At 51.1% G+C, this 14397-nt stretch overlaps 1 protein-coding gene across 4 annotated transcripts in view; it reads left to right on the top strand.

The window, feature by feature from the left end:
- EZH2 (enhancer of zeste 2 polycomb repressive complex 2 subunit) overlaps nucleotides 1-12365 on the top strand; it is a 56649-nt gene extending 44284 nt beyond the window's left edge. For all 4 annotated transcript variants that reach the window (XM_055591221.1, XM_055591222.1, XM_055591223.1 and 1 more), the window contains 12 exons: nucleotides 2398-2489; nucleotides 3862-4102; nucleotides 4753-4922; nucleotides 5441-5535; nucleotides 6213-6253; nucleotides 6605-6730; nucleotides 7404-7582; nucleotides 9038-9133; nucleotides 9707-9788; nucleotides 10859-10939; nucleotides 11067-11151; nucleotides 12041-12365. In XM_055591221.1, coding sequence (XP_055447196.1) covers nucleotides 2398-2489; nucleotides 3862-4102; nucleotides 4753-4922; nucleotides 5441-5535; nucleotides 6213-6253; nucleotides 6605-6730; nucleotides 7404-7582; nucleotides 9038-9133; nucleotides 9707-9788; nucleotides 10859-10939; nucleotides 11067-11151; nucleotides 12041-12101 — 1349 coding nt within the window. In that variant the 3' untranslated portion in view covers nucleotides 12102-12365. The remainder of the gene's footprint in view (nucleotides 1-2397; nucleotides 2490-3861; nucleotides 4103-4752; nucleotides 4923-5440; nucleotides 5536-6212; nucleotides 6254-6604; nucleotides 6731-7403; nucleotides 7583-9037; nucleotides 9134-9706; nucleotides 9789-10858; nucleotides 10940-11066; nucleotides 11152-12040) is intronic.
- The last annotated feature ends 2032 nt before the right edge of the window (nucleotides 12366-14397 follow it).

The following is a 14397-nucleotide window of genomic DNA, read 5'->3' as shown; positions in this document are numbered from 1 at the left end:
CCCCGTCTGAACTCAGGTTTGCAGATTCATTCCTGTCTGGACAGCTGCACCGTCCTTGCCCGTGTCAGACCCTGTCCCCGAAGGCCAGCACTTAGGGGAACGGCGCGCGGTGAATTGCCCTGCGGGGCGGGCTCGCGTGTTCTCCGCGCGAGCGCGGGTTAACCTGGGCCGCTGTGCCCAGGCACTGCCCAGCAGCCTGCCGTATGGGGGCATCTGCCAGGTTAAAGCTCCGTCAGCAGAGCGGCACGGCTGGCTTCCCCCGAGCCGGCCGCTGGAGTGTGTTAGACAACAGACTTTGGTCTTACTGACCGAATCAGTAAAATGGTTTCTAGCACAATGTAATTTGCATTTCTCTACATGATTAAGAGATTTGTGTTTTATTTTCTCTGAACTATTTTTATCCTTTTGGCTTTGGTGGTCTTTTTGATATCTTGAAGTTCTTTATATAGTCAGGGAATTAGGTTTTTTTTGTGATGAGTTGCAGTGTTTTGTTTTTTTTTTCCAGTTTGGTAAAAATCCCGTAGCAAACTTAAAAAACAAAACAAAACATTTAGAAATAGTTAAATCTATCATTTGGCTTTCCCTACTCCAAGCTTTTAAAGGGTGTCTCTGTCTCACCTTTTTCCTTAGTACGTTTTAGACATTTTTTTTAAAAACATCTCTCCCTTTGATCCATTTGGCATTTGCTCTGTCAGGATTTTGGCCCCAGCTCACCCTCCCACCTCCAGGGCTGCTGTTTCCCCACCGTTGTCTGCAGGTCCCTCTGGGGCTGCCCTGAGCTGCCGTCGGTCCTGGTCAGCACAGGGGCTGGGCTCTGCTTCTGATTCCAGGGTCCTGTTCCTTGAGGCTGTCTGTCTGGGGGGTGTTATTCAGAGATCTCCTGGCCATTCTCGTTTTTCTATGTAAATTTTAGAATCAGTTTGTCTAAATTAAAAAGAGGCTAGGTGTGTTTATTGGAATCTCATTAAATTTATATTACCTAAGGTAAAACTCACATTTTAAAGTAAGGGTTCTATCTAACTGTCTGATAACTCTCCTTTTGTTCTTTAATTTCCTTTCAGATTTTCTTTCCGTAGCTCAAGTAAAATGATTGTTGCTGCTGTTCTTTGTTGTTCGGTCGCTAAGTCGTGTCCGGCTCTTTTGTGACTCCATCTACTGTCACTTGGTCCTGACTTAGTGACACCTTCTCTCTCAAGACCAGAGTGTGTGTACATGTGGGTGTACAGACACGTGTATGTCTTCTTTCGTGAACTGCGGCCAAATATCAGTCTGTAAACCTAGCGCATACTGGAGGAGACATCCAGGCTCAAAGCCCGCATGTGCCTTTGTCTCATGATGACCTTGTGTCTGGACTGATGTAGCTCCTTCCCTTTACATGGCCTTTACCTTCCATGTGCTCAGCCTTTGTGTTGACATTTTAGGGGCCCTCACCTAAAGGGTCCAGGGTGAAATCAGTCACATGGTATCAGAGTCTTGTTCCTGGAAAAAGCAACTCACATACTTGACATGGGACCTGAGCCTTGAATTTCCAGTGTAAAAGCATAACTTTGTTCGTTTTTCCTTTCTCTTCTTTTCCTCATCAGTCTTTTGTCATTTCCTATTTAGGTTCTATGGATAGAAGTATGGCTTCTTACATATATATTTTGGAATGATTTATTTCATGAATCTGTCGCTTATTTTTATCCACATTACTTCTCATTGTGTGTGATTCTGGGTAGGGCGTTTCTGGTCTTTGCCTTTGTTCTCTGGAAGCCAGCATCCCAGGTTGTCACAGTTGGGTTGCTGTGCTTTCGTACTTGGTTAGGGCGCCAGTGTGCTGGAGTGTGAGTCTCTTTGGTATGTTATTTGGGCATCTTAAGTTTCAAACACTATATCTTGCCAAAGCTGTTTTACCTGACTACTACTTTTCCCTGCAGAAGTGCTGACTGCAGGCTCCCCCGGGTTCTTGAATTGTGTGTGATTCGTAGAAGCTGACTTGTAGAATTCCAAGGCTGTCCTCACTGTCTTTGAACCCAGGTTTTTAACAAGCGGTGTCCCAGTCTATTCCCCCATTTGACAAGCTAGGGGCTGACCTTTCTTTAGAAATCGATAAGTTGTAGATGTCAGGATTCTTCTGGTGAAAAGAGGAAACTGATTTCTGTGTAGAGGATACATCAGTTGTTTCTATGGAGACATTAAAGACTCAAGTAAATGTTTATAATTAGAGCTCAGGTGTTCTGGGGGAGAGCTGAGGAAAATACATGGTGAGTATGCAGTGAGCCTGAAGGAAGTTCCAGAATGTGAGCCATGTGTTAGCACAAGTGTGATGATGGATACTTGACTTTTTCCTTTGGAACAGGAGGAATGAAAAAGTAACTATTTTGCTTTATGTTTGGATGCTTTCTGTTTATTTTGCAGCTTTTCATGCAACACCCAACACTTACAAGCGGAAGAACACAGAGACGGCCCTCGACAACAAGCCTTGTGGCCCCCACTGTTACCAGCACTTGGTAAGCACGTGCGGGGGGTTCTGGAGGGAGTGGAGAAGTCTGAATTTTGAATTTTCATGAGGTCTGTGAAGTCAGCGGTAAGCTGTCGTTCCCGTACTGTTATTGGCCATACAATAGGCGGAGGCTTCTCAGCCGCGTTTCTCGGGAGCTCGTACCTGCTACACATCCTAGTCCTTTGTCTTGCGTTATTCTTTACCAGCGTTAGTCTCTTCAGCAGTGTGTGCAGGTCTTTAGGGTCCAAGACTCTCGTGCCTTCCACCAACCTTAGAGCTTGGGAAGCACAGAGAGCCCGCCCAAACCCCAGAAGCACAGAAGTTTCCGAGCCTTGCTCAGAGCCATCGCCCTTCTGTGAACTGCAGACCTGCTGTAGTTTAGTGCATTATATGTAGCTCCCAGAGATGAGGGGTGTGTGTGTGGTGTTTTTTTTTTTTTTTTTTTGTAATGATGGAGAGAAGGTAAGGGTTTAGGAAAATATGAGGTAGAAAAGTTGTTTTTTATGGGTACTATCTTATTTTTACCATTTCCCCTCTTTGAACCAAGCCACTCCTACCTAGGAACTAAGTGGGTATATATTGCCTGTTGGATTTTGGACAGAAGATTCATTGAATGGCACCTACAGAAGGTATCCTATTTTTAAGCAATTTGGTTTTTGTAGAATGAAGTATAAAACTGTTGGCTGCTCTCAAACTTCTCCCTTCTATTGCCACTAAAAATGGAATTCTTGAGCACTGTTGTATAATATTCTTTACAAGGCAGCATTTTATTTGGCTCATGTAAAGTGTGTCTGTGGTCTCTATAATCCGTGCTCTTACCATTGTTGTGTACTTTCCGAGATGGGGTTATTGCACCTGGCAACACAGACTGACCCTCACTGCCTGTCCCTCAAGGTCCTTTCATGTCTTCCTGGGGCTGTGCATCCCTCACAGGAAAAAAAGGGGCAGAAAAGGGCCGGATGGAGCATGTGTACGTCTTGTATTCTTCTTGTATACTTCAAATGCTACCATAGATAAGCGAGTGCTAGCTTAAGAAGTCCTGAGATAGGAGAGGCTGACTTTAGATGCACACTGGGCGTATGACTCCTCTTAAAGTTCACTTTTAAATAGACTGTTTCCTAAAGTATATTCTGTATTTTAACTCCTAATCTCAGTTAATACAGAACTGTCTTGCCTGAGTTTGTAGAAGCCGTATCTATCTTTCTCAAATCTTCAAACCATGGAAAGCAGATAGGAAAATGATTGTCTTTAGATGTGACTGCCTGTGAAAAGCAGATACTGATAAGTTTGACTAACATGCTTACCCAATCCTTTTCTTCCTCCTCTGCCGGAACGAGCTGTAGAACTTGACTTTGATGTCTCCGCTCTTGCTGTTGTAGGAGGGAGCGAAGGAGTTCGCTGCGGCCCTCACCGCCGAGCGGATCAAGACCCCCCCGAAGCGCCCGGGGGGCCGCCGGAGAGGCCGGCTTCCCAACAACAGCAGCAGGCCCAGTACCCCCACCATCAACGTGCTGGAGTCGAAGGACACGGACAGCGACCGGGAGGCGGGGGCCGAGACTGGCGGGGAGAGCAACGACAAGGACGAGGAGGAGAAGAAGGACGAGACCTCGAGCTCCTCGGGTGAGGCTGTGGCCGGGCCCCTGCTGCTTACGGGGCTCCGGGCTGCTTCGGTCCGCGCTGCGCTGGGGGCTCTGCTGAGCCGTCAGTTTCCAGCGTGGTGAGACACCCAGGAGCAGGGCTGGGGGCTCCCTCCTGCTGTCTTCACCCTGCACCCAGTGCTCGCCTGTGGTGGTGTCCGTGTGGGTTATTTGAAGGTTGATGATCCAGTGTATTCTCACACTCTGGGTTTTTGTTTTCCTTTTGCCAGTTTGTCAGGCAGCGCGTAAAGAAATCTGATCATTCAGGTGACCGTTCTTGATGGTCTGGGGGTGGGTGGCGCTGGTTGGGAGAAGGCAGCCCAACTCCTGACTAGTGCGTTCCCGGTTGTCCTTTCAGCCCTTGGCGTCCTACCGTGAACAGCAGTCGTGGAACCCTGTCTGCTCTCATTTTAGGAGACTGTTCAGGGGAGCCCGTTCTCATGTCTCTACAGGGAAAAGCTTCCTGATAGTTTCTAGCCTCAGTGTATTCTCATATGACTCACTGCCTGTTTTCTGAAGCACACCGAAGCTCTGCGTCCTAATACCGTTCTTTAACTGCCATTCCATGCCTCCCTCCCTGCCTTTCTTCACTTGCCACTTCTTGAGCAATGCCTATTAACTTTGGTTTTGTAGAAGCGAATTCTCGGTGTCAAACGCCAATAAAAATGAAGCCCAACACGGAGCCCCCCGAGAATGTGGAGTGGAGCGGCGCTGAGGCCTCCATGTTCAGGGTCCTCATTGGCACCTACTATGACAATTTCTGTGCCATCGCCAGGCTCATCGGGACCAAAACATGTCGACAGGTGAGCGTGGCTGAGAAAGCCAACAGCAGAAATCTTCAGATGGACGAGTATGTGGTCACTGTCCAAACCTAGGAACATTCCTGGTTATTAAGTTCCTGTTCATGTGAAAAGGATTTTTTTTCCTCACTGAGAGGGAACTGAAAGAGATGCTACAGGCAGGTGGTGGTGGGTTTCAGAAACCCAGAATTTAGATGTAGCCTTGTGACTCTTGGGCTTCCCTGGTAGCTAAGCTGGTAAAGAATCCTGCAATGCGGGAGACCTGGGTTCCATCCCTGGGTCAGGAAGATCCCCTGGAGAGGGGAAGGGCTACCCACTCTAGTATTCTGGCCTGGAGAATCCATGGGCTGTTTAGTCCATGGGGTCGCCAACAGCTGGACATGACGGAGCGACTTTGACTCGTGACTTGAATAGAGAGTAACCGCAGCAGCGCCACGGGACAAAGTAGTGTGTGGGAATGGGCAGGAGACTGGTTGCTCACACAGACGGTCCTCATGGAATGTGGCTGTGCCTCCTGCCAGGTGTATGAGTTTCGAGTCAAAGAATCCAGTGTCATCGCGCCGGCCCCCGCCGAGGACGTGGACACTCCTCCCCGAAAGAAGAAGAGGAAACACCGGTGAGCGCGCGGTGGGGGGAGGCCGGGCCGGCCTGGCTGGCTTCCCTGGGCTGTTGCTGCCATTTTTCTGAGACCCAGCGGCTGTCCGTAGGTTTGGTGTGTTGAGTCATAGTCAAGGTTACATTTTCATTTCGGAGAACTGTTTGGTAGTCTCTGCAGTAAAGGCACGAGCATTACCTTGGGAGCCTGTGAGCTCCAGAGCCAGTTTCCACACCAGAGCCCGCGTGTGCCGGGCGTGTGGCATTGACTCAGATACTCTTCATGGCCACCCCGCTGTCAGCCCGGCGGAGCGAGTGATGGTGCGGTGAGGGCAGCAGGCCGAGGCCTGCGCACAGACATGAAAAGTGCCCGGACGCGCTGTTGTAACCTCCAGGCTTTTTAGAGAGAAGCAGAGCTGGGTGTTGGGTAAGGGAACACTTAGATTATACCTCAGAAATCGTCTGCATGTTCATATTACATTTCTTTGATAAGTAATATTTAGCTTTAGTTGATACTTTTGCATTTTTTGTTTGCATTATTTATTTATGCCCAGATAGCTGAATTGAAATGATTAAAGATTCCAGAAATTAGAGTGTGCTGTGTCAGTACCCTCCACAGAGAACAAACCGCGGCACATGGCGGGCTGGCTGCTCCACGTGCGCCCAGGTCACGAGGGTGTTGTCGTTTGTGTTTTGCAGGTTGTGGGCCGCACACTGCAGAAAGATCCAGCTGAAGAAGGGTTAGTGTCTTTCCATTCAGCTTCCTTATTAACTCGCTGTCTCCTCCTCACGTGTCTTAGAATAGTAACTGGATTAGAGTTTGGGATGTTCAGATAGACCTGACTTTGTGCATTAAACCAGTTTAGAAGGAGGCCATCTGTTGGCTAGAGGAGAACTCTGGGAGCCTGACTGAGGTGTGACAGGGCCTGGGGGCTCCCTGGCTCTTGGCGGGCGGGGGGCGTGTAGACGGGAGCGTGAGGTGGACACGGCGAGGACAGCCCCCGGCGCTCGGGTCGCGGGGGGAACGTGTGCCTGTCGGGCGTGTGGCCGCCTCCGGCTTCCGGGACTGACGCGTGCTCTTGTCTGTGCAGACGGCTCCTCCAACCATGTTTACAACTATCAACCCTGTGACCACCCGCGGCAGCCTTGCGACAGCTCGTGCCCTTGTGTGATAGCACAGAATTTTTGTGAAAAATTTTGTCAGTGTAGTTCAGAGTGTAAGTACTTGTTGTCTTGATGTCATTGCGTGAGAATTAAATTGACTGTTGGTCAGGAATTTAAAGCTAACTTCAGTCAACACGAGGGCATCATGGCAACCCCTGTGGTGTTTCCTTTGGGAAACTCATGCCACAAGCCTGTGTGGAGCCCAGCCAGTCTGCCTGGCTGAGGCAGGTAGGCGGGCAGGTGAGGCCGGCATGGATTAAAAGAGCTTTGTATTGTCTTTGATCATTTTAACTTTTAAATCATAGTAAAGTTGGCACAGAATGGAAGGCAAATCTAGAAATGGCTCCCCAGTACTTTCCGGACACTAGAGATTCTCACGAGTTAGTGGGTCAGCTCTTGAAGGAATGTAGTCGCTTCTGGGTGAGAACGGCAGTTGTGCACTGAAGCCTGGGCACCAGGGAGGCCCCTAGAGCCCTGGGTGCCGCGCGGTCCGGAGCCCGCCTCCCCGCATGCACGATCGCCGCACTGTAAGTACGCAGACCGCCTCTCACACCCGTGGCGAAGCAGGAAGGCGGCGGTCGGTGTCCCTGTGGATGGCTCTGATGTTCCTCTCACTTCCCTCGCCCGTGTGACGACGGTGGGAGAGTAAGGGGCCCTGAGGGCCCAGCGCCCAGCTCCAGCGGCGCCTTCGGGCGGTTCTCACCTGACGGAGGCGTCTCTCTGAAGGTCAGAACCGCTTTCCCGGCTGCCGCTGCAAAGCCCAATGCAACACCAAGCAGTGCCCGTGCTACCTGGCCGTCCGCGAGTGCGACCCCGACCTCTGTCTCACCTGCGGCGCGGCCGACCACTGGGACAGCAAGAACGTGTCCTGCAAGAACTGCAGCATCCAGCGGGGCTCCAAGAAGGTAGGAGTGGGCGCTACAGGGAGGGACTAACTGTCCCAACCAGGGGGTTTGTTGCTGAGCATAAGAAACTCACAGCACGTTCTAGGTTAGTTAGCTTAGTTTTTTAGGGGAGGCGATGACCGTGAAAAAGACCTGTCATTGGAGATGACCCTGATGGTGGGAAAGGTTGAGGGCAGGAGAAGGGACAGAGGATGAGATGGTTGGTTGGCATCCCCGACTCGATGGACAGAAGTTTGCTGGTGATGGACAGGGAGGCCTGGCGTGCTGCAGTCCATGGGGTCGCAAAGACACGACTGAGGGACCGAGCTGATCTGAGTGCTCTGTGTGTTAACTGCTTTGTCGTCCAGACTCTGAATTAGGAATAATCATTAAGCCCAGAGTTCTGAGACTCAGAAGGAGAGGAGCCGGGCCCTGAGCCGGCATTCAGCCCCAGACCCTGTGCTGCGTGCAGCGTAGTCAGCTCCTAGGGTCCTGACTTAGCGAGCAGCGTAACCGAGATGGCACTGTCGTCAGGAATCCTGGCGCCTCTGCCAGAAATCGTGTATGGAGCCGGCTTTACTTTTTTGTCTGTGGTGTTGGCAGGCATTCAGATGGTTTCACTCTAGGTCCTCACGTCACAGTGAGGCCAGCGTTTCCCATGGACCCCCATTCAGCCCTGAAAACTTTTCATCCCCCCCCCCAGTCCCAAACCTCCTCTCTTGTACAACAAAACCCTCCTTTGTCATCTTTCTGGACATCTTTTACCTCCTCAAACAGAAAACTGTGTAGGTATTTTTTTTACCAATTAGGTTTCATTTACTTAACAGTATCTTGCTGGTCAAGGAGGCACTTGGTTAATTGCCCTGACAGGGGAGCATAGGCCAGGTCAAGCACAGCTCAGGAACCTGGGCATCAGGGAGTCTCCTTTAAAGACATAAGAAATGTGGAATGAAAGCATGATAGTCGGGCTTAGTTCCCAAACACGGTCTATCTGTCAAATTGACGGCGGTGATCATCTTGCTGAGCACAAGAGTGCTGGCCCCTGGGGTTCTGTGCTGTCATGAAGGGCTGTGGAACTGTGCCCTGTAAGGAGGGACAGCGCTTTGGGGGGAAAAAAGGCTAGTGACCCACCAGGAGGGGCGGCGACTGGCCCGGGGGAGGTGGTGGGGGGGCAGGCGGCCTGTGAAGCTGCCGGTGGAGTCGGGGAGTCAAGGCTGAGGGCGGCTGGGGACGCACATGCGGACCAGCTCAGGGCCACCAGCTCAGGTGACACCGTTTCCCTGTGAGGCAGACACTCAGGCTCTGTACTGGGTTTACAAAAAAACAAAACGTGGCTTCTGCAGCTTGTCGGCTCCTCTGGTCACACAGGGGACGCTGATCCCCACACCCCTCTGTGTCTGAGTCACCCCGGTTCATCCTGTGGTCTAATCTGTCCAGCCGCGTTCTCCTTTGATTACGATTGTGTTTTTTCTCTAGCATTTACTGTTGGCACCGTCTGATGTCGCAGGCTGGGGGATCTTCATCAAAGATCCTGTACAGAAAAATGAATTCATCTCTGAATACTGTGGAGAGGTAAGGCCGGGCCCCCCAGTCAGTCGCAGACAGTGGCGTGGCCACTGTGCTCACGTGGTGTCACCTGTAATATGCTTTGGACTGATTTTCATTGGGCAGGTCCACTGGGTTTGATTAGAGAGGAATATAAATGCTTTTTTAGCTTAGACTTGTGGGTTTGGTTTGCTTGGAAGCTACACCGCTTCAGTCCTTGTCACAGTCAGCTTTTTATCACCTGGGAATGAGGGGGAGAACAAGAACTTTACAACGACGAGTCTCTCCTATTTCATCTGTAGCCTAACTGTTAAACTAAAGCATCCTTTCTAGGTTAAGTTAGGGTAAACCCTGGGGCTGGCTGCATTTTGTACTAAGTAAAAAAGACTAAAGTTACTCACGTTCTCCAGGCAGTTATTTTAAAGCTGTGGAAGTATTTCTAAGTCAGAGTCCTTAAAACACCACTGTTCTCTGACAGAGAAATTGGCCAATGACCCTCTGTTGAGTGTCATCAAGGTCCCGAACGTTCCAGACAAGCTGGGTGTGTTCTGCCAGGCTAACCTGATCGTGAATCACCTCACCCCGTGTCTGTCTTTCCAGATTATTTCTCAAGATGAAGCAGACAGAAGAGGGAAAGTGTATGACAAGTACATGTGCAGCTTTCTGTTCAACTTGAACAACGGTACGCTGCGGGGTCAGCGTCTCTCTGGTTCCCAGGTCGCACCTCAGGTCCCTCCAGGGGCTGAAGCAGCAGAGATGACACGAGGGGTCCCCGGTGTCAGCTGTTTGAAGGGGGCTGGGCTTAGGAACAGGCTATTTGCTGGAGGGCGTCCCTGGTGGCTCAGATGGTAAAGAATCCACCTGGAGTGTGGGAGACCTGGGTTCAATCCCTGGGTTGGGAAGATCCCTGGGAGAAGGGAAAGGCAATCCACTCCAGTATTCTCGAGCTTCTCTGGTGGCTCAGATGGTAAAGAATCCACCTCCAATGAAGGAGATGTGGGTTCGATCCCTGGGTCGGGAAGATCCCCTGGTGAAGGAAATGGTACCCACTCCAGTGCTCTTGCCTGGAGAATTCCCTGGACAGAGGAGCCTGGGGGGCTACAGTCCATGGGGTCACAAAGAATTGGACACGACTGAGAGACTTGCCCCCAGGTTGGAGGAGTGTAACGCGTGGACTGGGCGGTCCTGCAGTGCTCGGGGGTTCTGTGTTGCAGGGAGGGGCTGCAGCGGCCCTGGGCTCTGAGCCGTCCTTGGCTCCACAGCCTGGCTCTCCTCCTGCGTCCCTCCTGCCATGGCTACCAGTCGGTGCCTCTCTCCTGGGAGGGGAGCCCCGCCCTGTGAAGCACCTCCTCAGCTTCCCTGGGGGTCCCGAGGACGGATGGGGACGCGCGCATGCAGACCCTGATCCTGGGGGAAGGCGTCGGGTCAGTCAGTAGCACACTGGTGCTTCTCCGGGGGTCTCGCCACTGAAACCAGTGGGAACAAGTGGTCTGCGTGTTCCATAACCAGTAACATGAAAAAAAAGAATTTGAAGAAACATTATTTATGATGTTGGGAAGAATTTCATTTTAACCTAGGGCAGCATTTTCTTCCAGAGGTCATTTCTTACCCAGTGAACCAGGTTGAAAGATTTATTTGCTTTTGAAGGCAAACTCTAAAGAAAATAACCACTTATATTTTTACAGAATCACAATAACCTTGTGTTTATTGATTTAAAACTGTTTGCTGGGTTATGCTTATTTTTTTCTCTAGATTTTGTGGTGGATGCAACCCGCAAGGGTAACAAGATTCGTTTTGCAAATCACTCAGTAAATCCCAACTGCTATGCAAAAGGTAAGTGCTCCGAGGCGGGTGGAGTCCCCGCAGGGCGTTGGGAGAGGTTCTGGGCGCCTTACCTGACCGTCAGCTCCCCTCCTGGGCTGTCGTCACCGGTGCCTTGACCCCACGCCTCTCTTTGCAGTCATGATGGTCAACGGCGATCACAGGATAGGGATTTTTGCTAAGCGAGCCATCCAGACTGGTGAAGAGCTGTTTTTCGATTACAGGTTGGTTTCTAGTCTCTGAGGGCTTTTCTGCCTGGATGCTGAGCTCTGGCCAGAGGCCAGTTTCCGGCTCCGGGCTGGGCTTCCGTCCGGGGCTGGTGATTTGCCGTGGGCAGTGCTGGGAGCTAGGGTGTACTGCTGGGTAATGGCATTTCCAGTATAATGTCATGCTTTTTAGAAGTTCAAGAAATGCAGAAAGCTCCATTTTTACCTTCAGGGTCAGTGCCTGCCATCAGGGTGCTGAGCATAGGCTGCCGGGGGGTGGTTATGCCACTGGGCATCTGGCTGGCAGTTTATACTGTCAAGTTCTGGGGAAAATGGACAAGTTACAGAATATTTAAATATAGTCAGAGGAATGTTTAGTTGAACAAATTCTGTGGCTGACTGTACATCCCATCGAGAAGCTCGGTGTTCTGTGTAGAATTGTCTTAAACTGGGGCCTGTGTGGAGCTGTTTCCAACCCAGATCTTCCCAGGAGCAGCAGCTGGGTGGAGCACCTTCCTTTTGGGGGACCTGTAGGGCTCTCAGCCGGTGGCAAGAGTCACAGGCATCTCTCTTCTTGCCTCTGTGCTGTCCTGGCTTCAAGGGGCCCGTGGCTGGCTCTGGCCCGCTCACTAAGGTTCTCTGCGCTCCCTGTGTCTGGCCTCAACACTGCCCCCTGCTGCGGGCCTGCCTTCCCGGGCAGTTGGTTTCAGGGGCAGGGGGCTAGCTGGGGAAGGGGCGTTATTGCCAGTTCTGTCCAGCTCGGCCCCTTTGCAACTGGAATGTTTGCACCCCTTCTGCGAAGACGCCTTTGTGCAGGCAGCAGTAACGGGCTCGTGTGTGCCTTGCTGAGCGGGCTGGGTCTCACCCCGCGCTGCAGGGCACTCAACTGTTCCTCCCGCTGTTTCAGATACAGCCAGGCCGACGCCCTGAAGTACGTGGGCATCGAAAGAGAAATGGAGATCCCTTGACGCGTGCTACCTCCTCCCCCCTCCTCTTGGAACAGCGGCCTTAGCTTCAGGAACCTCGAGTACTGTGGGCGATTTAGAAAAGGAAAATGCAGTTTGAAATTCTGAATTTGCAAAGTACTGTAAGAATAATTTATAGTAATGAGTTTAAAAAAATCAACTTTTTATTGCCTTCTCACCAGCTGCAAAGTGTTTTGTACCAGTGAATTTTTGCAATAATGCAGTGTGGTACATTTTTCAACTTTGAATAAAGAATACTTGAACTTCTTGTCTTTGTCATTTGTTATACCGCCTCCCCAGCTGATTTTAGAAAAGGATTGAGTGATGGGAAAAACATTTCACCTCTTGGGTTTGTCAGAAGCCATCCTGGGAATTTGGGTGTAACACATATTGCCAGTATTAGGCAAATTAACACTCCTGCAAACATGTTACCATATACACCACACATACTGGCCCAGGAGACGGGGACTCAGTAGCGTTCACTGCTCGCATCCGAGACCAGGGTGCACGGGGCGCGTCCCTGGTGCCGAGGCCTGCAGGTGCCCACCCTCTGAACCTCATTCTCCAAAATGACAGGAGATTCCTGTGAACGGATGTAGCTCTAAATCCCACTAGATACAGCCCTTCAGAAACCTGACGGGGACAACCAGACTACTACTAAATCTTGAAGGAGCAAGAAACACCCTTACCGTCCCGGGAAACAGGGAGCTGCTCCTCAGGCCAGGCGGTGGCAGGAGCACCCAGGGCGGCAGCGTTCAGTAAGTTTTCACTGATTTGTAACATGAATGGGAAGCTCAGATAAAACAACTTCCTTTCCAGTTATGCAAACATGGACGAGGCTGGTTTCTGCTGCCTCAATGCACAAGCCCTCTGACCTGAGTCCTGGGATACAGTTCATTTACCCTTGGCTTTGGCAGCGAAAAACTGCACGTGTGCGTCTCCTGTGTCCCCTCGTCTTCCCTGCCACCTGCTGAGACCCCTGGTCTCCATGCTCCACCCAGGAGGCATCGCTGACCAATTCAGGGAGAGTTGCCCCCGAGCTTGCCCCGTCGCCACATGCCACCCGTGGCACGCGGCCCCTGTGAAGCCCGTTTGTCCCCCGTCATGTGACCAGAGGCCCAGAGGCGGCAGAAGACAGCAGCTTCCCCGATGGCGGGCAGGGCTTGGGAGCATCACCCGGTGTGTGCACTTCGCACGGCAGGCTTTCATTCCTCGACACGCAGCGTACCTCCAGGAACCACAGACGCAGAGATCCTGACCAGAAATCCTGGCCTGCAGCCATGGTGACATCCCGTGTGATCAAGAGCATCCTTAGCTCGTCAGCTTGACTCGTGCCTTCACCTGGAACGGGGGGAGAAAGAGCTTGACACAAGGTATTCAGTTCACACAGAACACCAAGTTTAAATAAGTGCTTTTTTCCCCTCGCTCTCCCACCAAGGTAGTAATTGACATTGTGTGAGCCTGGTGGGTTTAGTTCCCCAACGGGGAAGCAAGAAGAGCTATGTGGAATGAGTGACCACATCAGGAGATGGATACACATCAGGATATGGATGCAGTCACGGTTGCCATGGCTTAGGAAGATCACACCTTGTCCACTGAGGAGAAAGAGCCCAGCGACAGGCTGTCCAGCTGGTCAGTGTCTGTGGTCCCTAAGCCTTTCCCCAGTGGTCACGAAGACCCACACGTCTGACCACAGTCCTGACATCCAAGTACAGGCAGCACCCTGGACTCCAACTAAGTGCCACAGGCTAACTTGAAGGCGCCATCACATCGTTCTGCATGACAAAATTATCAACATTTTGAAGATTATTAAAAATGTAATCCTCTACCTAGAAACTGCTTCCTATTTCTCAGTATTGTCTGGATCACACAACCTCCCGACTTCAGTGTTGCCAATCAATGACTCCAATTCTGGATTCCCACCTCTGCCCAAGGTGTTCAACTGCCCCACCACCACCAAAAATCAATTCACAAATTGTGTCATTTAGATCTGTAGGTTGCAGGTAGGATCTTCCGGACCCAGGGATTGAACCCAGGTCTCCTGCACTGCAGGCAGATTCTTAACTTCCTGAGCCACCAGGGAAGCCCACTTTAGATTTGTAGGTAGGTCGTCAAGAAAGGTTTCAAACGACATTTTGAAAGAACCTAAGTATTCCGTTAGAGGGCTTCCCTGGTGGCTCAGCTGGTAAAGAATCTGCCTTCAATGCAGGAGACCCTGGTTTGATTCCTGGGTTGGAAATGTTCCCCTGGGGGAAGGCATGGCAACCCACTCCAGTATTCTTGCCTGGAGAATCTGCAT

This window comes from Bubalus kerabau, chromosome 8 (assembly GCF_029407905.1).
Source record: "Bubalus kerabau isolate K-KA32 ecotype Philippines breed swamp buffalo chromosome 8, PCC_UOA_SB_1v2, whole genome shotgun sequence".
Lineage (NCBI taxonomy): Eukaryota > Metazoa > Chordata > Mammalia > Artiodactyla > Bovidae > Bubalus > Bubalus kerabau.
Note: the sequence above shows the minus strand (reverse complement) of the source record. Positions and strands in the feature narration are given on the sequence as shown.